Consider the following 23290-nt stretch of genomic DNA (forward strand, 5'->3'; position numbering starts at 1 on the left):
TTCAAAGGTTTGTAGAATTTATTACAATTCCACGATCATAAACAAAAAGCAGCAATTACAGAAATATGTACAAGTCTATTATTCTTTTAAAATACTTGTGACAAGTTTCAGGTACCAGCTTCAGTCTCTGCAACGCTGCGTCAAGTCCAGAACTCTCCCACGTCATTTCTCTCTTTTTTTTTTTTACACTGGTCAACACACGCATCATTTGTCCACTGAAGCCTCCGATGGCCACAGGTCATGAGAATGGATTCTCCTGACATAGAAAAAAATAGCGCCACCTGGAGGAAGGGAATCATGTCAAGCTCCAGTGGGGCTCTAAAAAGCCAGGAAACCGATGACGTGTGGTTCCTCCGTCGAGCTCGGTGCCATCACTCGGTTTCCTTTCACCATAGTGTTTGTATCCAGGTGTTGACAGGAGCGTGTGGGTGCAGCGGTGCTTTTAAGACTCTGTGATGGGGGCAGAGGGGCAGCTGGGTAATGGAGTCTGAAGCTGTTAACACTGTGTACTCTGGCAATGCAACATAAGAGGAGGGCAGTGGGTTGTGAGCGTAGCACCTGGTGCTGTAACTGTAAAGTATAAGTATAATGCACATGAAGAGCAGAGGAAGGTCGCTGTTAACTAACACTGAAGACATTTGTCGTTAACAGTACATCGTCATGATACTCTAGATTAGTTTTGTAAAGGCTTTGAAGGAATTGTGGGAGGTCAGAGGAAGAGACTGCTTTAACACTGCGACTGACAGCGTATATGTGCACTAACATGAGGAGTTAGTTCTTATTTTGGCTGTGTTTTGTTATTGCTTTGGGACATGGACTGTAATGGTTACCATGAGTGAGTCCTCATGGCTTTTTGAAGGTGTAACTGTGGGTTTGGGGCAGGCGACTGCACCAGTGGGGTTCCGCCTCTGGCTCGGACCAGGTCCTGCTGGGTGGGCACACGGAGGCTGCTACTGCAGGGAGTGCATGAAGCTGTCCAGGTTGTACTCCGTGTCGTACTGCTGCTGGTCCCATAGCTCTCCCAGGCCGTCCACCACCGACTTCATGGAGGTCTTCCCTGAGGTCGACGGCACCTGCTCACCCTTCTCATCCTGAAACACATTTATAAAAACAAAGAAGTTCAGCCAAACACGATATGTTGTAAAATCCTGCGAGCAGAGACGTGCCTGTCGGGAGCAGGAAGGAATGTGAGCTAACAGGCTTCTGTTGGATCATCTTGTTCTAAATATTGTGATCTGCAGAAATTCAATTTTGTCATAGCACTTTCAGTCAGGGGAGTCCATTATCTGGATAATGACATTAAATTATCTGAAAACCATCTATATTTATATATTAAAAGCCAAATAAAGCCAGTGGGAGACCTGTGTTTAACACATTGCATGGCTAAGTTCAAAAAAAGTTTAACAAACAGGTTTTTGAGGAATACTGACAACGAATGTACTTAACCATGTACTCGTTATCTGCAAATTAATGCTTTTTGTCTTGATTAAAAGTGATTGTATCTGAGGAATCTAGCACTTGATGATGATTATGTTCAAGTCAGGTCAGCTGGAGAGTGAGGACACGCAGACAGGAGACTCTGACAAGGTTAAAGACGAACAGACCTTTAATGTTAGTCTGTCCTGAGCCTGAAGCAGCGATGGTTATAATTATGCAGTGGTGGGACATTGCTATAAAAACTGAACATAGCAGAAAAGATTTATGTCCACGTCCGCACCGCGATGCATTTAAGAATGAAGACATTTCCCCACCTCCAGTCACTTTCCAAAGCGTTTAGCACAGCAAAACAACTACATTTTTTTTGCCCTGTATTGAAGTTGAAGTTGAGACTTTTAAAAACCATAATGAAGACTTTTAAGACTTGTCAAGTGCAACAGATAAAGAGGAACATCACAGACCCAGAGTTATTTGCATTTTCCCATAATGGAAGATAAGGTGAAGTAGGAGAGTAGATAGAAACCCTGGATAATCACTACAGGAAGAGATGACCTCCTATATTCACATACTCATGACGAGAACATACGGATTTTAGCTCCCTGACATCTGTCGAGTCTTCCTATCCGACACAAAACACACTGAGGTCTCACCTTGTCGAGAGTGAAGAGGTTGAGGAGCTGGTCGGTGCCCATGCTCTGCAAGCTGGAGTTCTCCTGGCTGATGATGGTGTTGGCGATGCTTATCTTGAATTTCTGCAGACCCATTATCTTCTCCTCCAGAGTTCCCCGGGTGATCAGCCTGTACACGTTCACCACCCGTTTCTGCAAAAACAGACACAATGTACTCAGTGGGACAGTCGGCCTTCCTTGACAGTTTAATTTGGTTCATTTTGCATCGCTGGTTTCAGACAAGAGCAGCGATGTCACACAATCCAACGCTGTTTAGAGATCGTGTTTAATAATGCAGCGATGAAACCCTGATGAACAAGTTGCTTCCTGCTGTGCAGCTGCATCTTAGATTCAGTATCACCTTCGTGCAAATTAAAACTAAAGACTCCATATGTTGTGGAGAAACACAGCCTGTAGCGTTAATGTTCATCAACAGTGATCAATGACACTGCTGACGTGAAGCGGTGTGTAACCTGTAATAAGCTACATGTGTACCTGTCCTATCCTATGTGCACGGTCCATGGCCTGCAGGTCCCTCATGGGGTTCCAGTCGTGTTCCACAAACACCACAGTGTCAGCACCCGTCAGATTCAGACCAAGACCCCCAACATGGGTGGTCAGCAGCAGCACGTCAATGGATGGGTCATTATTAAACCTGAGGGGAAATAAGCAAAGGGAGAAGAATTGAGCATAAGTGGAAGCTTACGTTCACAATAAGAGACAACAGACAGTAGTAATCAATCCACCGACCTGGAAACGATGGAGTGGCGCAAGCCGGCCTGCACGCTGCCGTCCAGCCTCAGGTAGGTGATTGACGGCAGTTTGGGTTTCAGCAGGTCCTGCTCCACAATGTCCAGCATGCTCTTCAGCTGACAGAAGATGAGCACCCGATGCTGGGCCACCACCGATTCAGTGCCCCCCTCTGTTCCTCCTCCACAGCCGAGACCACAGTCCAACAACAACTGAAGCAGAGTGAAGAGAGTCGATCAGCAAATGATCAACAGAAACTCTCATTGGTCAGGAATGTCTCAACAAACACATTATTCCACCTAATCACCAGAGACTGTGTTTAGTGTTAGGTACTTGCTGATCTGCACATTACCTGTTTGAGAGCAGAGAGTTTGGGCGCGTGCTGAATGTCCCGCAGGCTGGAGTTCTGATCCGCCAACTGCTCACTGATGCGTTTGTACTCTGGATGCTGAGGCGTCAAGACCAAGCTGGGGTGGTTACACAGCTTCCGCAGGTACTGCAGCGCCTGAAACATGGAGAAACGTAGGATAAAATATATTTTTTTAATGAGTGTGTCCCTCTTATGTTTGTCTGGTGCACAAAGAAGGAAGAGGGAAATAAATTCAACACATTTTTAAGACCTCTAGGAAACAGAATAACAGAATAGAACTGGGCACCTGGAAGACGTGGCCTGTAGCCTTCAGTTTGGGCTTCTCCTCCTCTTCTGTAGAGGCCACAGTGATGGTGTCCTCCACACTGGCCTTGGCTCGAGACTTTGCAAAGTCTTCATACAGCTGAACCTGCAGGTGGCGAGGAAACATACCAGGTTCTTACTCTTCAATATAACTACAACAAATAGCAACGAGAAGCAGTAGTCACAGTGTTAATGTGTTTATAATGACAGACCAGCTGTTTGCCTGTGGACCCTGGAATTGGCCATTAGAGAGTTCAGGGAAACAAGTACCTGTAAAGGACTCAGGTTGCAATAGTAGTCCTGAATGATTTTTGGAGGAAGGTCCTGGAGGACGTCCACCTTCATCCTCCTCAGCAGGAAGGGCAGCACCTGTCGATGTAGAGCTTCCATCGCCAGCACACCTGGAGGGAGCAACCAACATCAACCACAGTTAATATCCTCAACTTAAAATGGGATATTAGGGTCTGTAACAGTGGGAGGAGAAAACATGTCAGTGTTTTCGGTGAGCTGACTTACCTGCCTCCTGTTCCCGTGAGGAACTTTTGGCATCACGGCTCGCCAGGATGGGTTTCCCATAACGTGCAGCAAACTGCCGTTCTGTTCCAAGGAACCCCGGCATGAGGAAGTCGAACAATGACCAGAGCTCTAAGACATTGTTCTGAGGGTAAAAATGGCAAGACAATATGATATTTATGCTTTGACGAGAAACATACAGTAAAATGACTACAATTCCAAAGGCTTAATTTCATTTAACATCCAAGACGACATCTCACCTGAATGGGAGTTCCTGACAAGATGATTCGGAAGTTGGCGGCCAACTGCTTGATGGCTTTGGAAAGTTTGGTTTTCCCATTCTTGATGACATGACCCTCATCGAGAATACAGTAATTAAACTTGATATTTCTGAAAATTTGGAAAAGGGTTTTAGAATGGGACACCCACTTTTCAAACACAAATATTATTACTGGAACAGCACTCACCGAAAAAAGTCGATGTCATTTCGCACAACATCGTAAGAGGCAATCACAAGATTGTGTTTCTTCACTTGGTGTTGCAACCTGAAAAAGCAAATATTCATTCGGTTTCATGACTTCCATTAAGTGGATGTAAGCTCAATAAATGAGCTGTACACAAATGACAAACATATTTATTATATAATAATGAACCCAGTCTGTATTACATAAGATTAGCTGCGGGCACATGAATCATTGTCTTGCAGTAAACTGACTAATCCTTACCGCATTCGTTCAGTAGGAGGCCCAGTGTAGTGCAGAGGGTTGAGGTATTCTTTGCTGCAGAACTTGCCCACTTCATCCACCCAGTGGCCAGTCAGTGTGGGAGGACAAACCACCAGGGAGGGCATGGGGCTGCAGTCTGCAGCTGTAGTCTTGGCATATTCCTGAGCCCTGAATAGAACATTACACACACAGTCGGCTGAGTCACGTTTATCTACACAACACTATGAAAATGACAGATGAACATGGGATCAGACCAGTACATCAGAACTGGGACAAAGGACTGTTGAATTTCAAACTCTGCTTTGTGCAAGCTTTGACATCGCTGTACCTGGCGTTTTAATAAGTGAAAAGCATCTTATAAAACACTTTTACAAACTGATGGTGTTTAACATAATAAGCTTAGATTTTGTGGTTTAAAAAAAAAAAAAGAAACTAAAATCAGGCCAAATCAGGTTCAACTTCACTGAGAAATTGAATCTTTTGACTTTAATCTAATAAACAATTTTCAGACATAAACTGCAAAAAATACCCTGGTCTGAACTTTCTCCACAGTTTGCCTTTTAAAAACCAACAACGCAGAAAGAGATTCTCTGCAGACCCGTTCACAACAGCAAAGAAATCTCCTGAGTGGTGCAGCAGGCAATAATATATAACATCTAAACTCTGCTGCAGAAATCACGTGTATTTGTTAACAGCACGGGAAGATCGGCCTTAACAATAATTGGCAAAAGTTGAGTCATTCCACATTAACTTCTTCGTCTACACAATGTATGGCTCCTCTTTTTCATACCGAGATATTCTCGTTTGTGTGTCAGGAACATAATCAACATGTATTCTTACATCCTCTCATTCAGACAATCTCCAGAGTTTTTACTAGGGGGTTGGCAGGAGAAACTCCAGGGACTGTCTGGGAATTGCATTGTCACCTAGTAGATAATTTCAGGAGATTATCCCGAGTTCTTTCTTGTCTGAAAGCAGCTATAGAGATATGAATTGTGTCTGTTTTCAGTTTCTATATTAAATAAAAGCAGGACAAAGTACAAACTAAATGGTTTTATACATGTCATTCAGTGACAGGTGATGAGTCAGTGTGCTGATGCTGTACAATTTAAAGTCACACAATGGCAACACAAATGGAGCTGTTTGGACTGTGTACCTGAGGTAGTGATCTCCTGCCAGAATGCAAATGGACTGCAGCGTTTTTCCGAGCCCCATGTCATCACACAGGATCCCGTGCAGCTTGTACTTGTTAAGGAAGGACAGCCAGTTCACTCCGTCCTGCAGGATGAGACAGAGCAACACTGAAAACACCAGCAAACAACTGACATAAAAAGTAGCCTATTCAGTTTAACTGCAATGGGTTTCACAATGACATGTTCTCCTACATCAGTTAGGGTAGAGTTGTTGAAAACCAGGCAGCGTTGTGTTGCCCAACAGCTGTAACAACGGTAACAGCATTTTAAGTGGATTTCTGCAATGCTCCATTAAAGAGATGAATGGCTGAGCTCAGCAGAGCTGCCAACAACACCCATTTATAGACACACCCCATCTCCACCTGACTGCTTTAAATCTACTGTCAGGAAAACCATTTCTTATCACCACCTCGGTGACTACACCGGCCTGAAGCTCTTAAAGCGATTCCTGAATCTGGCAGAAAAACGTTCATGCTCGAGGTGTAGAGGCAGGTCGGACACAAAACACTTCATTGTTCCACAAGTTGTTAAAATGTGTAAAAACACAGGGGGTGAATCTTTCATCGGCTGCTTGAGGGGGTTTCTCAGAGATGCAGTGAACACAGACAAACGGACACTCACCTGCTGGTACTTCCTGAGCTCAGCCTTAATGGGCACAGGGATCTTATAGTTCTCCAACTTTCTGCCATCTAACAGTTGCTCGAGGAAGTGGCGTTCTCTGGCTTTCTGGCGGATGAGGTCAGCAGACATGGCTGGAGGGTCTGGTATACCTGCCTGGTAGACAAGAGGAAAAAAAGATTACCGTCAGAAGCATAACACTTGATGACACAATGATATGATGAGCTCTTTTGTCTGCTTAAAATCTTTGGATTGACTGATCCTACCTCCAGTGGCAGTAGTCGGATGAGTGTGGCAAAGCACTGGGTGGCCATAAAACGAATACTATCACTGGGGTCGCTCATTCGGCCCAGAACTGGAACAACCAGCAGCACAATGTAAGGTACAATGTCCACATCCAGCTGCTCCATGACACCTGGTTCGGACGTTGGTCAAGGAAAGTTTTGTGTGGAAAAGACAAAATCTAATCCTGACTCCTCCTCCATCCCAACATTTCATTTTTAAACATCATTATTTTTATACTTTTATAGATTGCAGCCTTTCATTCTAGGTATTAAATAGTGAGAGTGGAATCTAAAGATGTGTCATTGTGTGAAGGATACAGGCTAGAGCCTCGATGGCTCCCTCCTGTTTGGTACAGTCGTCGATAGCAGCTAACCAGGGCAGTACACACTCGAGGAAACTGTTCATGGTCTCCAACATTGCCAGCTTACTAAGCACGCCCACACAGCGTGCGGCCATGTGACGCACAGCTGTATACGGATGCTGCAGGCAGGTGAACAGATCTGGTAGGTGCTGCAGCAGCTGCAGAACGGCATGAAGAGAGAAAATACATTTAATAAAAAGGGTCATTTAAGGCGCATCACTTTTCTCCTGCTCCTAGCTGTGTTTTTAACTGCCCTTGTAAGTGATCAAGTAGACGTGAGAGAGCAGTAGAGAAAGATTCATACCAAAGGTTTCAGTTCAGACGCCATGGCCCCAGCGATGACCTCCAGAACCTGCAGAGAGTTGACCAGTTCCTGGGCTGCAGCGTCTCCCCTCTCCAGCTGGACCTGCCTATCTAGAACACACAAGAGACGCACAGTGATTTAGCTGAACAAGAGACACACAGTAATTCAGTGGAAGATGGCCACTGAGATAAAAGACTACATACAATCACTCATCACTATGTCAATATAGAAACAACTGTGTGAAAGATAAAGCCATTTAAAAACATACTGTACCCAAATTACAAGGGTTCAAAATAATTTGACACTTGGTCACTAAATGATTATTGGGCAGCTGGGTGTTTCTTCAATGTCAAATTCAACAGTTTCTTTGTCCATGTACAAGAGAAGACTTAATGATAAACCCAGATTATTCGCCACAAGATACTGGTAAGCTTCAGACAAAGAGGCCAGGCTGCAGTAAAAACATTTAAGAAACCAGTTGATCTGGAACAAAGCTTTATAGATGGATGAAACTAGAAATCCCACAGCAGTCAGCAATCTTTTTTCTCGACTCATGAAATCACCATGACCTTAGGTTAACCGATTAGCTGGTCAAAGAGAACACACGTGCCAAATGTCAACAGATTACCTTGAGAAAAAAAAAAGGTTTGATGGAAAGAGTCCAAACCACCACCTCATGTGTCAAACATGGTGGATATTATGTACTACAGTCCAAATTGTATGTACATATGCAAAGACATTTACTAAAGAGTACTAAAGTCCAAAAATTACAATAATTATTCATAACATTAAATCTGTATGGGCTGTTCATAAGCCCAACAACAAGTGGGTCATCTTAGTCAAATAAACTGCTATCAATGATTTCAAAACCACTACATTTTAAATCTGAATTTTGAACATAAAATGCTATATTTAAGTCAATTAAAAGCCCAGAGGTCTACAAGATAGTTATCATGCTTGTTAGAGTATTTGAGCTTTTTAAAAAACGCACTGAAAGTTTACTGCTGGAGGTTGCCATGTTGGCAGAAACACGTTAAAAGCAAGACATTGCTGCAGATAAAAGAAAATTCCAATTAACCAAATCAGCTTACCAATGCATTGATCTTCAGTCACCACTGTCCTCAGTGGCCCCACTGTGTTGTCCCAGAGGTACGGAAGAGACTTGGTGAGGTCTGCACTGAAGTGCTTGGCAACAGTTGTTAGGGAGAACTCGGCCCCTCTTCTCTGGATGAGAAATGGCTTCCTGCTCTAAAAAGAAAAAATGAATAGGGAAAAAGGGATTGAACACAACCTGTAGTCAATAAAAGATAAATGTGAGGAAAATGTTTGTTGGGCACTTCCTCTGTTACCTCATCATTATCAGTACTGATGGTGCTGCCAGGAGGAAGCTCTGTGGAGGGGGCCTTTGGGGCTTTAGGGGCTGGTCCTCTCTTACTAGTGATGGCAAATGCTGCTCTTTGGTGACGGTACAGAGTGATGATGCCACGGGTCTTGTTGACCATATGATGCATGCAGTCTTTCTCCAAACCACTGACTGACAGCATGAGAAATAATAGATAAAAATAGCCAGCAGCATGCGAGCACAGTCAACATGTTGGGTAAAATGACTTTAAATATCCCCAAGCTTCAACAGCTCTTACCTTTGGCATTGTCCTGTGTGGGGGGGACAGGGCAGGCAGATGAGGGAGTGACTGCAGAGTCCACGCAGGCTGACGCACAGAGGTTTTTGATGATCTTGGGGTTGGGGCACGGTGAGCGTCCAGCGCACTGCTGCAACAGCTTGGCTATGAAAGAAGCAGTGTAACCCTGAATCAGGGTGTTCTCCTCTCGCTTGATGGCCTCCATTAAAGGCCTGACCAGAGGATTCAGCTTGTCAGGAAGCACTTGCAGGTTAATCACTGCGCAGGCCGTGAACATGTGGACGCGCAGATGCAGCTGCTGCCATTCTGTGCTGGTCTCCGTCACCGTTGCCTGAGCCTGTTGACGTTTACCGTCCAGCGCCTGCCACTGTTTGGACTGCACATTCAGACCTGCTGTTGACTCTGTAAAGATGGTGGTTACCTAGGGAACAAGCGAGAGGAGGAAGTGAGTGACTGGAAAGAGAGCGATCTGTTACAGAGGGAAATATCCATTAACCTTTGGAGCCGAGAATCAGCTGGGTACCAAGTCATTAATACCAGAGCTGTCAGTGCAGGGAATTAAAACTTGGAAAACAAATTACAGTGAGGGCAATTGGAAAACTTGTCATTGTGATGGCAGCAGAATACTATGACAGATAATGTGATAGATTTAGGTACAAAAGTAATTTTACTAGTGGTCTTCCCATGACAATATGTTCCCCTTAATGTGTAATTTCAGTCTATTTCGCGCCCAAAGTCTATTTTTTTGCCCCTAAAATTTTAATATAAATACAAGCCTCATGACGTGTCAATCATGTTTACAAACTGAATCCCAAACTTGTCAAAATGTCAAAGAACTTTTCAGGTTTTGGATTCGGTGCATTTCTCACATTGCTCTAAGGCATTTCAGTGAGCCGATCTTTTCAGGATGCATTGGTTCGAAGAAATACATTTTCAATTAATGTCTCAATAATGGTAGCACATCAAACTAAACCACTGACATCCTGAATTAGACTTGAGGATAGTTTTGCAGCTCCTTCATTAGAAGATGAATTTCTCCTCCTTCCTGGCAGCTTCTCAGGATTGAATAGACTAGATATTTTCATTTTCTTTCGCAAAGATGTGAGAAAGCCCCAAAACTCCACATAATCGCCTAATCTGAATTTTTGGAATGAATAGAATAAAAAAATGCATCAGACTGCGTGCGCAAGGTTTCCGTGCGTGACGGCTTTTATTGCACAATAGATCAAAAAACGTAGGAGCTTAGAGGAATAATTTGTGTGCAAAGACTAAGATTTCACTGTTGGATGATTGTTCAGAGGCGCTTCACTTCTTCACATCTCATTAACAACATGCATACTAGAATGGTACTTATGGACAACGGAACATTTGTAGGTTAACATGCCTCTTAAAAAATGTAATATAGTTAGTGCATGTGTATGATCTTGACTCACCAGTTCATTGGCTTGGTCAATGGTGAAAACACTACAATTGAGGCGGTCTTCAAGGTCGATGTTGGATTCAGCGAATAATGCAATGAGCTGCTTGCACTCATTCTGCATACGCGTGAAGGGGATGGCAATTTCGTCGTAGTACAACTGCTCAGACAGAATGGCGAGAAGACGAGGCTGCACCATGGATGACACCACCTGACAATCCTGAGAGAAATTGGAAAGATGCAGAAAGATATTTAGCCTTTAAAACGCAAGATTCACCTCACATCCGAAAAGGTCTTTATTTGTTAATCTTTCCCACAACTAACAAACTCCGTGGCCAAACTGTTCACCTTCTGCAGTGTAGACCACTCGCAGAGCACCAGAGCCACAGCTATGCGCTGCAGTGCAGACTTGGAGTTGAGATGGAAGAGCAACAGCTGGCCTAAAGACTCAGCTGGTCGGATCTCCTGAGATGCAGCGTTGAGCTGAGGGTCACAGATACACCTACACAAGGCCCCCAGCAATCTGCATAACAGAGATACAAAGAGAGCAGGGAAACAACATCAGTGCTGTTATAAGAAGATTGTCCAAATATCTGAACGTTTTCATTCTAATGGAACAATCAAACTTACTTGGCAGACATGAGACGAGCTCGTATCACCACATAGTCCCTGGTCACTGGGTCATCTGTCACTGTCTCTGCGCCTGCTAAGTACTCCTGGACAGTCTCCTTCACCTGAATGGTCCCCTGACGGGCCTTTGAACCAGCCTTATCCAGCTGCATCAGCACAAAATTCATTAGTACAGTTGAATTGAAATGCACGTCTTTTTTATTTTCATCACAAATGTAGCATGGCGAAATAACAGGCAGCTTCTTTCCATCACGCAATAAAAACATGCTTCTCCTTCTGTTTTATATACAGACGTGTTGAGTCGTTGGAACATGGAAAGTAAAACTGTTTCCATAACTCGGATTCATTCCACCTCAGCCACACCTCATTAAACAAACTATAAAGTTACTCGTTGTTTGAATGCCACATCTCCGCTGCATTTCTGTGTCCTGACTTTTGAGTTTTCTAAGTCTCTTCAGACAAACTGTGACTGAAAGACATTTGCATTGTTTCCATGACCTTGTGGGTAAAATCTGCTACACGATCCCCTACCAACCTGGGATATATTATACTGACATAACCATTGCACACCTGTACCCACTATAAACACAAGAACATGGAAGAATGATAATAGCAATAAAGAATGAGTGTAACCTTGGAGCGAGCTTTCACTTCCAGAAGCATGTTTTCATCTATGGGCATGTGTGAGGCCTGCATCATGAGGCAGAGCCAGGCTCCCATCCACGGACAGCTGGCTGCAACCACGTACTGCTGAGGGGCCTGAGAGAGCAGCTCCATCCACACCTGCACACAGAAATACCCAGTCAACAAAATAACTCAAAATGTCATTCATACACAAGAAATTTAAGGGAAAAAAAATGTATTTAAACTTAAAATATACACTTTCCACCTATGCTAGACCCCGACTTTTCTCATGAGTGTTTTAATATTGTTATTATTTCAAAACCAAGTACGGTGAAGCAGGAGATTCCATAAATACTTTCTGCTGGAATTGCGAAAAGCTCCTGCGCTCTGCGTCACCTTGATGCATATTTCATTTTTGGGGAGGTGCACATCAGGGTACAGTATTGAGTTATTTGTATGTTTTGCTTCTTCAGGTCATTTTATTAGTAAAGTTATGATGTGGGTGATGAAGCAAACCTTTTGGATCAGTTCAAGGATTTCCTCGTTGCTTTCCAGTATACACGACTGGAAGATGTGCCGGAGCATATCTTGTAGGATGGGGTTGATCCAAATGGCACAGCTCTGAAGAACAAAATACATAAACCACTTAAGAAAAACTCATATTAGCTACAATTAAAGCTGTGAACTAAAAAAATGTAACATGATAATTATAAATTAGAGATAGTTTGTAATATTTTATATGAATGTCCTTTTGCTCCGAAGCAAATTTACCTGGTCAGCTTTAGACAGTAGAGTGAAAAGAGTTTCCAGCGCTGCACGTCTTACTGATGATATTGTGTGTCTCAAAAACGGCCAAACCCGAGGAACCAGGACCGTTAATGACTGCTGCATGCTAGAGTGGACAAGACAGTGTATGAATTTAAACAAATTTAACAATAAAAGGATCTGAATAAAATAATCACAAGATTACATTTTGCTACTCAGACTCAAAAGTCAGTGCTAATCTAACTGTGTTTTAGCATGTCTGCTCAGTGGGCCATTGGAAGTGGAACACAACCATACAACATGACAAAATAGATGGGCCAATATTTAGTTTCTAGAGAAACAGGATGTAGGTTTAGGACATGTATCCCATTATATAAAAATAAAAAAAATTCCACATGTCAAACAATAACCAAAATATCTGCCATAGCTGCAGGGTTTATATACTGAGTAGAGCTACAAGATCTACTGTGAGAAGAAGCTGGCAACATGCATAAATGTGCTCTTGCAGCTGACATCATTTCATTGGACTTATATACCAGAAATTCTTCTATTTGATGTGTATAGTACAATTCATACCATATCCATAGACTGTATGTGCTACAGTAACAGATCGAAAAAATATTAAACAAATGAGATTGTTTAAATTATATTTACGCTAAAGGAAAAACATGCTTGATGATCTGGATAGGCTGTGGATAATAAGCAGGTCAGAAATGTATCTGACCATATGTTCCGTGTTCTCTAATTTCGGGAAACATTTTACTTTCTTACGATATCTAGCGTTTAGACTACATTTAAACATATTCCTTTTTAAGGTAACGCCAGTATTGCAAAATGTGGTGTGGTTAGTGAGTTGGCTGGGTCCTTCTGTTATGATACTAACCTCTCTTTATTCAAGAAAACATTTGGTATCATTTTGAGACAGCAGTAGTTATTATGTGGCCTTCAGAGACTGACCTGCTCTGCCGGACCTGTGGATACGTGAGTAATGAGGATAGCAACGTCATGATGCTGTTGGTGGAAGCAGTGAGGTCGTCCAGGTCTAAAAGAGCATCCCAGAGTGTGTTCACTATATTGGGGACCTGGGCGGAACAGAATTTCAAGACTAAATTAAGACATAATGGGGACAGTATGAAAAATTGCTTCAACAGAGACTGAAAACGCAATTTTTAAGGGAAGCTTGTGTTTGCCTCTCTGACCTTATTGGGCAGTAGTTGTACCAAGCCGTCTACCACAGGGATGAGGGCTGAAGCAGCCACAGCTCTGACATCATCATCTAGGTCCTGAAGGCCTACAGTGATGGCAGGGAGCACCCGGGGCAGTAACACAGAGATCAAGTCCTGAGGAACACACAAGGAAGAGACAGATGAACGTCACCATGTACGGCTACGAGATCGGACAGAATGGCCTCTAGAGTGACATCTTTCACAAGAAATTCATGTGATGCCAGACCAAAAGAAGCCTTTTCGTCCATGCACACATCCTGCACTACAGTTTGTATTCATGACCATACGGCACTCACACAATACGTTATAGAACCCTGCTGTACTCATTTAACATCTCGTCATTTTCACAGAAAACAGCTGGTACCTGTCGGACAGCCAGGGCATACTTGATTCCCAGCAGACCTCCATGTCGGACCTCCCACTGGTCTTCTTGCAGAAGCTTAAGCAGGACGTCCACTGTCATGGAAACGCCAGTTTCATTCATGTGGCGAAGGGCCACACCAAGCGCCTGGGCACACGTCTCCCTGACAGGAGCCACCACCTGGGATAAGGAGAGAGATATAGGATGATAAACACAGAGCAACAGAGCTGGATGATACAAATTTAGCTAGCTAAAAATAACTAGTTTGACTCAGTGCTTTTTCAATACATCTTGATTACATTTGTCTTGTAGGCCAGTCAGTCACCATTTCAATGAAATAAGGCTTTTATTGACATATTCATTACCACTTCTTGACATATCCTAGGACGTGCATAGGTTTCTAGAAATGGATTGGCGGTTAACGATGGCTGAGTTGTGTTGTTGGCGAAGTGTCTAGGAGTAAATGTTTCTCTAGGAAATGTTACATACATGAAAATAAGAAGGTTCTTAAATACCTACCTCATCTGATACAAAATCCCCAAAGCGGTCTAGAGCGAAGACACAGAGCAGCCGGATCACGAGGTCCTCTATCCATTCCTGATGCTGCCGCAACATCTGAAACAAAACACCAGACATTTCTTGCACTGCTTAATTCTAAACAAAACGTTGAAAATCCTGAAAACAACAACAAATACCTGTTCAACAGTGCTTCCCACCAACTTCCCACCTCCTGCACCCTGGGATTTTAGGATTTCTCGAAGACCCGTTCCTGCACCATGACGAATCTGTAAACAACCACATACAATTCCATAAGTAATTTACATAAATCCTGCATCAGTCGAATAGAAAAGTGCTAGATGGTTTTTATTTGATGGTCTCATGTCAGTTATTACACAACCACAAACAAATGTGTGAATAGGATATAATGCAATTTAAACAATGATTACCTCCCATGAAGGATTGAAGACGTCATTGCAGAGTTCCTCACAGAAGCTCTCCAGAGGCCACTAATGTGTCAAAAGAAAACAAGACAGTTACACCTTAAGATAATTTCCACAGCTATTATTTTGTCAATTATACAATTTCAGAGCTCGACTGTGAGGGTTCACACATGCAACTAAAGATAGCGGCGTGAAATCTGTGAAAAGTATTTAGAGGATGTGTTCAAATAACAAAATTCAACCGGAGCAGCAACAGAAAGACTGATAGCACCATAATGATGATAACACAAGTGCTGCACCAATGTAACCATGTTGCAAAAGTGAACCAGACGACCTGCTTACAAAAGCTGCAACATCATTGACATCCCACATGGCTACTACTTTATTATACCATTCATAGTTTACAGAGCATTATCCTGCAGCATAAACCAGTGAATATAAGCGTGTGTCAATGTGAATTATTGCTTGATTGGACCAGTGTGTTGGTCAGACAGGAGGGATGGAAGATACACAGGTTCACAAAGCTCTAACATTAACAATCATTAGCAAGTCAGTAAATCCATTATCAGCTTCAGGTTCTTAGGGTCATGGTCTTTGCATAGAATAAACTGTCAGCACATGATATCTATCACTAATTAAACTTGTTTTTGTTACTACTTCTCAAAGTTACGTTTGTGACAGAAGAACCACTAGTTGGTACCAGCACAACACAGGGATACATCTTTTCTAATGAATTGTGTCACATCACGCAGTCAGTCAGTCAGAGTCACCACCGCAAAGTTTTTTGTGTGTGTGCTTTTTAGGGTAAGTATACAGTAGCAGTGAAATCATTGAGAACTTGGATTAAATGGGTAATTGGCTTGTTTTTGATTTCTTACCTCGTCTAAAAGGCTGGAGTTATCTGAAACATTGTCGATTGAGACTTTATGCTCCGTTGCTGGTTGATCACCAACTACATTTGTGGTTTTCCTTCTTTTCTCTTCAGGTTCACCTTCAAAACTGTCATTACTATAGGAGAAAGAGATTACAGAAGAAATCATTTTATTATGAGAACATCAACTTTGCTTATAAAGCCCCAGATCTGGCAAGATGAAATGATACCAAGCCTTGAACACTGATATAGCCACATTGGCTGTAGCTCAAGAAACTAAGTTATTCTGGGTTCCAAAAAAATTTATAAAAAAAGGAAAGATCTTTCTCTACCTAGGAAAAAAACTCTACATCCATCATAAAAACTGTTTGCATTATCCTACCTCTTTTCATTTGGATCCATGTCTCTGGATCGTTGTTTAGCCACTAGTTTAGCCATCCTCTTCGCCTTATTCTTCTGACGACTGCTCATGCCTGGTCGGAACTCCGAGTCGATCAACTCAGCAGCAGTAGCGGGTGGCTAAGAAAAAGTTGGAGGACATTTTTAAGTTTGATTAAAGCACCAACATTGGGACAGTAAAGAGATGACGACTCAAGAACATGTTGGACTTGACTTCACAGAACTATGACAAAAATGACCAAAGAATAGGAAAAGCTGTGAGTGTGTGTGACTCCACAGTCGCAACTTTCAGAGTTCAACCAATATATTTACTGTCAAGTTCAGTCACCTCCACAACCCCAACATAGTTCAGTTCAATCCAGTTAAGACGAGGAAAAACAGATGCAACAAACATAATCCATTTAATAAAACAGTCAACTCAGGAAAGTTAACAGAAAGGGAAGTGTCCATGCCGCTTCAATAACAACTGCGTTCCTATATACATTATGTGCAAGGCACTTGCGGAAGCGTTGCTGGTCATGTCGGTCAGTCAGTGTGGTATATGCTGCAACAACGGGCAGACTTTACAACACACTTCTGTAAAGATAAAACATTCTCTCTGACTTACACACTTATTGCTCTGAAGCCAATAGTCACTTCTGTGTGTTGGTTGCTATTACGCAGGGTTGTGGTCCCAGAGCTGTGGTGGATGCATATGCACATACGCAACAGGCTACACCCTTTTCATATACAGTCTATGGCTGCACCTGCTGTTTCGGCAGCGGGTGGGTTTGGGCAGGGTGATGTGTTGCGGTTCTGTCTTTGTGTATTGAGTGTCAATGAAGGCAATTACAATTAACTTTGTCAGACACTTTTAGAGTGTCATTATTGGCAGCCCATTTAACATATCAATGGGGCAGAAAAATGCTGTAATATTGCACTGACACTAGAACTCCAGCCCTTTACAGGCCTTGAAGAAATCCCGACATGATCCAAGACAAAAAATGAAAAACACAAGGTTTGATTCAAAACCGGTTGAGAAAAAACTGTTTCACAAAAGAGAGTGAGGAAAGTCAGGACAAAGAGAAAATGAATCCATCAGCATGACGATAATGCAGCTTTATAAGCAGATGACCTGTTTAGGCAAGACTTTGTGCTGCAAAATGTTAACAACAAAACATATTCTGCTCAACATCTGTAACTCTGAACTTCAGTTCCACGGAAACGGCCTCACTCATTGTGAGACAAGAAACAACTGGCCAGTCTTGGCTTTACTAATTCAAGTTGGCCAGGACTTAGGATTTGACCTCAGTCTCACTACAGAGCATTACACTAGTGACAGTGACAACAGACACACACTTCCTGCCTCATAACTCCTATCCCAATTTAAACTTTATAGTCCCTGCAAGGCTACAGCTTGCACCAAGAACCTTGTTAAAACAAATGGGGTCAAAGCTGAGAGGCTAAAATGAGACCTACTAGATGGTTGCAGGAGCTGGATCCAGCTGTAGCTTTGCTTCCATGGGCTTTGAGTTCACTTTGTTGACAGGTATCGTCAAGGTCCTCATCATTGAACAGCTCCTCTGTGTCCATTCCAATAGCAGCACCAATGTCTAGACCCAACTTCTTCTGAAGAAGCCTCCTCTGGCGAGCGAGTCGTTCTTTAGGGTCCATCTCTCCTAAAGATAAAGACATGACATCATAGGAAAACTTGAGTGTGGAAAAATGGAGGAAGAGTACATTGTAGTTCAATGAGAATAATATCTGTACGAACAATGGTCATTCTGAAGGAAAATGTATCTAGTAAGCAAATTATCCAAACAGCTGCATTGCGTTGATGTTGTAGTGGTCCAGGCTCAGTTAATAATGTTAAGCTAAATAGGAGTATGAAGTGATGGGGGAGTAAATCTGGTGCAAAAAGTTTGTTAAGAAAACAAAAGTCATGACGGAATTCTTTTACTGAAGTCAGAACAGATTGTAGAATACAGACCCAAAGCTGTGAGCCAAAAAAAATAGCCAATAACCAATACCATCCCCCTCTTATATTTATAATTATAATAATTCACAATGTTCCTTTCCACAGGTTACAATCTCCACAAAATAATTAACAACATCAATAACTTTTTCTGTGCGTGTCAAAGTGTAACAGTGTGGCTGCTGCTTCCGCTGAGAAAACAAGATAAAACACCACAAACCAGCTTTGTCATCTTGCAGCTCAAACTCAGCCCCAGCAGATCCCAGCAGAGAGGCCCCATGTTTGAGGAGGCGGGAGATGTCGAAGTGGTAGAAGCTCAACCGGTCACAAGAGGTGTCCTCTGGAGATAAGTCTTCACAAGACTCTATGGGAAACAAACAAGAGTCTCAAAGCTGCACATTCATGTCTCGGACTACTTTATGAATCAGAGACTATTTGTTATGAGGCAGATCAAGTCGACAATGTCCCCTTTCCCTCCATCCTCCCCTTTCATCTAGATCAATCTCGTATCAATCGAAAAATAAAACACACAACTGACATCCCAACTGAACTCAAGGTACAACAGGGTTTTCCTGACTAGGCATTTTTCCAAAACCAATTTTACGGGTATCGCATTATGGGTTGTTTATCATGCTGCTAGGTTATTGTTTTTAGGTCTGTCAATAGTGATTTAATCAGCCTAAAGAAGTTTTGGGAATATCATGAGTCAAGTTTAACATGTAGGAGTCTCTAATGTCTGGTGTAATATGTTTTGCCAGAACAGAAAAGAGCAATTCATTGATGAAAACAGGTTCATAGCTTCTCCTGATGTCAACACTTTAATAATGAACCAGGTAGAAAACCTGTCAATCAGGAAAACATCTGATGGCGAGCTCAACAAGTCTGAAAAACGTTAACTGTCAGAGAAAATAATTACACGAGGGAGAGAGGAAACAAGTCAATGCAGCAACTCAGTCAGCTGACTAGTGAACACTGTGACACTGAGCTGTCTATAGGCGTCCAACTGGTCTAAGGTTTCACTAAAAGTCAAATGAGTGTGGGAAGATAACAGCTACATTCCCTATAAGTTGTGACTGGTTTTACTGATAATTTGGTATAGCTCAAAGTAAGAATTCATTCAGAAAAAGTGCTCACTTCATTAGTTAATGCATAAGTTTCTCCTTATTTCTTTCGGAACTGTGGTGAGAAAACCAACCTGACCGGTGTTACGTTTCATATTTTTGAATATTATAATGGTCCAAAAAATACATGACAATTCATATTTTCCCAATACTAGTATTTAAATGAAAGCTTACCTTCTTTAGGTTTGGGGGCCGGGTCCCACTCAGGAATATTCTTCACAATGGCCTCAACAGCTTGTCCTGCTGCTATTCGAGTATCCCAGTTGGGACTCCTTAGGTAGGTCAAGACCTTGTAATTGACAGAAAATAGATTTAATATGTCACACATACAATCTAAGCTGAAAGTATCTGGTCTATTAAAGAAATAGAAACAGACAATAAAACTGTCAACACAAAACAAAACTTGCTTTGTAAAACTATTTATGGAGTTTTTGGCCAAAAATATGTCACATGCCCAGGATGATATTGTCATATGGAGGCTTGTGAATGACACATGGAGGGTGTCTGGAATACAAACCTTTGATAGGAGGGTATTAAGTTCATGTGGGTGGAGTTTGACCACTTCTCCAAGCTGCTGGGCTGCTGCTTTCCTGGTTACTGGTGTTGTTCCAGTGTCAAGCAGGATAAACAAACGATCAAGTCTAAAAGACAGATGACAAAAACAATACAACGTCAACGAACCCTACAGATCACAATTTGCACAGCACTGAACCAACATTCCGATTGCTCTCTTCAAATATTTGATAGTCAATTGATCAAGGACAACGGTCAAACTTTGAATCCAATGGGGAAAAACACAGAAGGTGAACCTTTATTTGTGTGTATTATAACTCTGGCCAAATTCTAAATGAATAAATAAACAGAATTAAATAACGAGGTTGGGACTGAGCTATAATGTCCACGTTTGTGAGCAATAACTGGGATTAATGCAACAACACTTTTCATAGTGCTCTTTTCATAATTGTGTATACCGTTTATGTGCAGATCGCTGCATCCAAGTCTGTTTTTATCATTCATAGATATTTTTATACTGTGTGTGCATTAAGACTAAACTCTATTTGACGACTATTGTATTCTAAATTAACTATGATTTAAGTTAATGATGACAGAAGCTTTTATGGCAGTGCGTGCATGCATGGATAAAACCATTAATGTATTATTAATAGTTTGGCTTTGCACCAAGGCAACCTGTTCAACGATCGTGGTCTGGCCTCCGAGGTCAGAACCAGGTCTATTAATAAAAGAGGAGTAGATTAGAGATGGACAGGTCGTGACCCCCAGGAACCACTAATACTTCAGCCTAATTAGATAAGTCCACTTTGCTGAGGAAAAGAAGACCCCTGACACCACGTGGAAGCATCACAACAATCACAACACAGGACCAGACAACGTAAGAAAGCGAATACAGCTCTGGGGTATTAGTTAAAGCACCGAGGAGAGGATGCAACTTTTCCAGCTTTAGCAGTGCATAACCTGGGACCACGGGTAACCTGTGACGGGAGCTCATGTTTGCAAACTGGCTGAACGGAGCCGTCATGACAGAGCCACGTTTCCCAGCCTGTGTGTCACTACAAAGCATCGCTAGAGAACCACGAAACGCTGGGAATGTATTCCAACTTTATTTTTTGCATCTGCAGTTGAACCTGAGGCCAGTCTGTCCCCGGCCTGCAAGCCCGAGCCACGAGTAGAGACGGGGTTACACCATAATTCCCCTAGCTTGTTAGCTTAGCAGCTAGCGGTTGCTCCCCCGCCGCCACCACCGCGCCACTCCTGGCCGAATCAAAGGAGGGTTAAGCTAGCTGACTGTTAAATGACAGCCGGGCACACAGAAGAGACAGCCAGGGGGGGTAAAACTCACCTTGATACCGCCATGGTCAGAGCTTTTTAAGGCCTTTCACGCCCCCGCATTCAAATGTTCCAGCGGCGAGGTGAGGACGGAGAACCTCTTTGCCGTTTATCGTTCCCAACGCGCCAGTTACCAGTTGATGAAGTCATCAGCTAGTTAGCGGCTAACGGCTAACTAGCTAGCTAGCCGAGGGCCCGGGCTCCCGCTTGTGGCCACACCGACTCTGTCCGCCGAGGAGCGACTTCACCGCCGATTCATGGCTTCTAAGTGCTCCCTCCGTGTCCCCGCCGCGGTGTCTCCTGCCCACGAACCGCTCGCATAGCACCGTGCAGCCGGGGCTACCCCTCGGAGCTCGTAGCGGACAAATACTTCAGCCTGACGAGGTGTAAAGAGTTATTTAGTCGCGCGTTGAGGGCGAGCCACAAGACTGTTTTTATATGAGGAGCCATCTTGCATTTATTCCTTCCTCCAGAGCAGGCGGAGACTGATTGGCTGGCAGCGGCGGCGGAGAGCCAATCAGAGAGCACAACGAGAAGAGGAAGCGGATGAAGAGGAGAGAGGACAAAAAAGAGAAAGACATTAGTTTACGTTTGTCAGTGATGTCAGAGGAAGAGTTTCACGTGGCTCCAGGATCTCTGAAGAAAACAGTCAACAGTGAGGTGGAGCTGGAGCTCTTAAAGAAAGAAAGAAAGAAAGAAAGAAAGAAAGAAAGAAAGAAAGAAAGAAAGAAAGAAAGAAAGAAAGAAAGAAAGAAAGAAAGATTAATAGATAGATAGATAGACAGATAGATAGATAGATAGATAGATAGATAGATAGATAGATAGATAGATAGATAGATAGATAGATAGATAGATAGATAGATAGATAGATAGATAGATAGATAGATAGATAGATAGATAGATAGATAGATAGATAGATAGATAGATAGATAGATAGATAGATAGATAGATAGATAGATAGATTACTTTATTTATCAACAGGGAGGGAGATGGAGCTGGAGCTCTTAAATGTGCTACATTTAATTTAACTGCTGTCATCTAAAGGACAATACTGGGGCTCTATATACAAACTTTAATTGATAGATAGATAGATAGATAGATAGATAGATAGATAGATAGATAGATAGATAGATAGATAGATAGATAGATAGATAGATAGATAGATAGATAGATAGATAGATGATAGATAGATAGATAGATAGATAGAAAGATAGAAAGATAGATATGTAAAAAGATGGACAGACAGATAGATAGATATGTAAAAAGATGGACAGACAGATAGATAGATAGATAGATAGATAGATAGATAGATAGATAGATAGATAGATAGATAGATAGATAGATAGATAGATAGATAGATAGATAGATAGATAGATAGATAGATAGATAGATAGATAGATAGATAGATAGATAGATAGATAGATAGATAGATAGATAAATAGAAAGATAGATAGATATGTAAAAAGATGGACAGACAGATAGATAGATAGATAGATAGATAGATAGATAGATAGATAGATAGATAGATAGATAGATAGATAGATAGATAGATAGATAGATAGATAGATAGATAGATAGATAGATAGATAGATAGATAGATAGATAGATAGATAGATAGATAGATAGATAGATAGATAGAAAGATAGATAGATATGTAAAAAGATGGACAGACAGATAGACAGATAGATAGATAGATAGATAGATAGATAGATAGATAGATAGATAGATAGATAGATAGATAGATAGATAGATAGATAGATAGATAGATAGATAGATAGATAGATAGATAGATAGATAGATAGATAGATAGATTACTTTATTCATCCCCGAAGGGAAATTAAGTCGTCATAGCAGCCGTGTATATTTGAATACAATAAAATACAATACCATAGAATAAAATAAAAAAATATTGAGGTAGAAAGAATAAAAACAGAAACACAAGATAAATAGGTAGATAAGGTGCAGTGGC

At 42.0% G+C, this 23290-nt stretch overlaps 1 protein-coding gene across 1 annotated transcript; it reads right to left on the minus strand.

Annotated features, from left to right (window-relative positions):
• On the minus strand, positions 1-21730 carry btaf1 (BTAF1 RNA polymerase II, B-TFIID transcription factor-associated). Its single transcript, XM_061086951.1, has 38 exons — positions 21335-21730; positions 19994-20117; positions 19651-19765; positions 18576-18719; positions 17860-18059; positions 16385-16521; positions 16010-16139; positions 15138-15197; positions 14886-14975; positions 14710-14805; positions 14194-14370; positions 13803-13943; positions 13561-13685; positions 12610-12730; positions 12355-12459; positions 11848-11997; positions 11215-11360; positions 10933-11107; positions 10601-10804; positions 9168-9588; positions 8877-9061; positions 8619-8775; positions 7528-7637; positions 7180-7381; positions 6844-6992; positions 6581-6733; positions 5923-6044; positions 4767-4934; positions 4509-4586; positions 4302-4431; positions 4045-4186; positions 3799-3929; positions 3512-3634; positions 3208-3360; positions 2856-3067; positions 2601-2760; positions 2088-2258; positions 1-1091 (listed from the first exon to the last, which is right to left on the minus strand). The coding sequence occupies exons 1-38, from the start codon at positions 21346-21348 to the stop codon at positions 951-953; spliced, it is 5562 nt and encodes a 1853-aa protein (XP_060942934.1). The 5' UTR covers positions 21349-21730; the 3' UTR covers positions 1-950.
• Positions 21731-23290: the final 1560 nt, after the last annotated feature.

This window comes from Limanda limanda, chromosome 15, assembly GCF_963576545.1.
Source record: "Limanda limanda chromosome 15, fLimLim1.1, whole genome shotgun sequence".
Classification (NCBI taxonomy): domain Eukaryota; kingdom Metazoa; phylum Chordata; class Actinopteri; order Pleuronectiformes; family Pleuronectidae; genus Limanda; species Limanda limanda.

Excerpts from the sequence above, each read along its gene's own strand:
- btaf1 (XM_061086951.1), bottom strand. Across the intron at positions 13,686-13,802 it reads TACAACTACTGCCCAATAAG|GTCCCCAATATAGTGAACAC; the intron begins GTCAGAGAGGCA and ends TGTTCCGCCCAG. Across the intron at positions 3,361-3,511 it reads CTACAGGCCACGTCTTCCAG|GCGCTGCAGTACCTGCGGAA; the intron begins GTGCCCAGTTCT and ends TCCATGTTTCAG.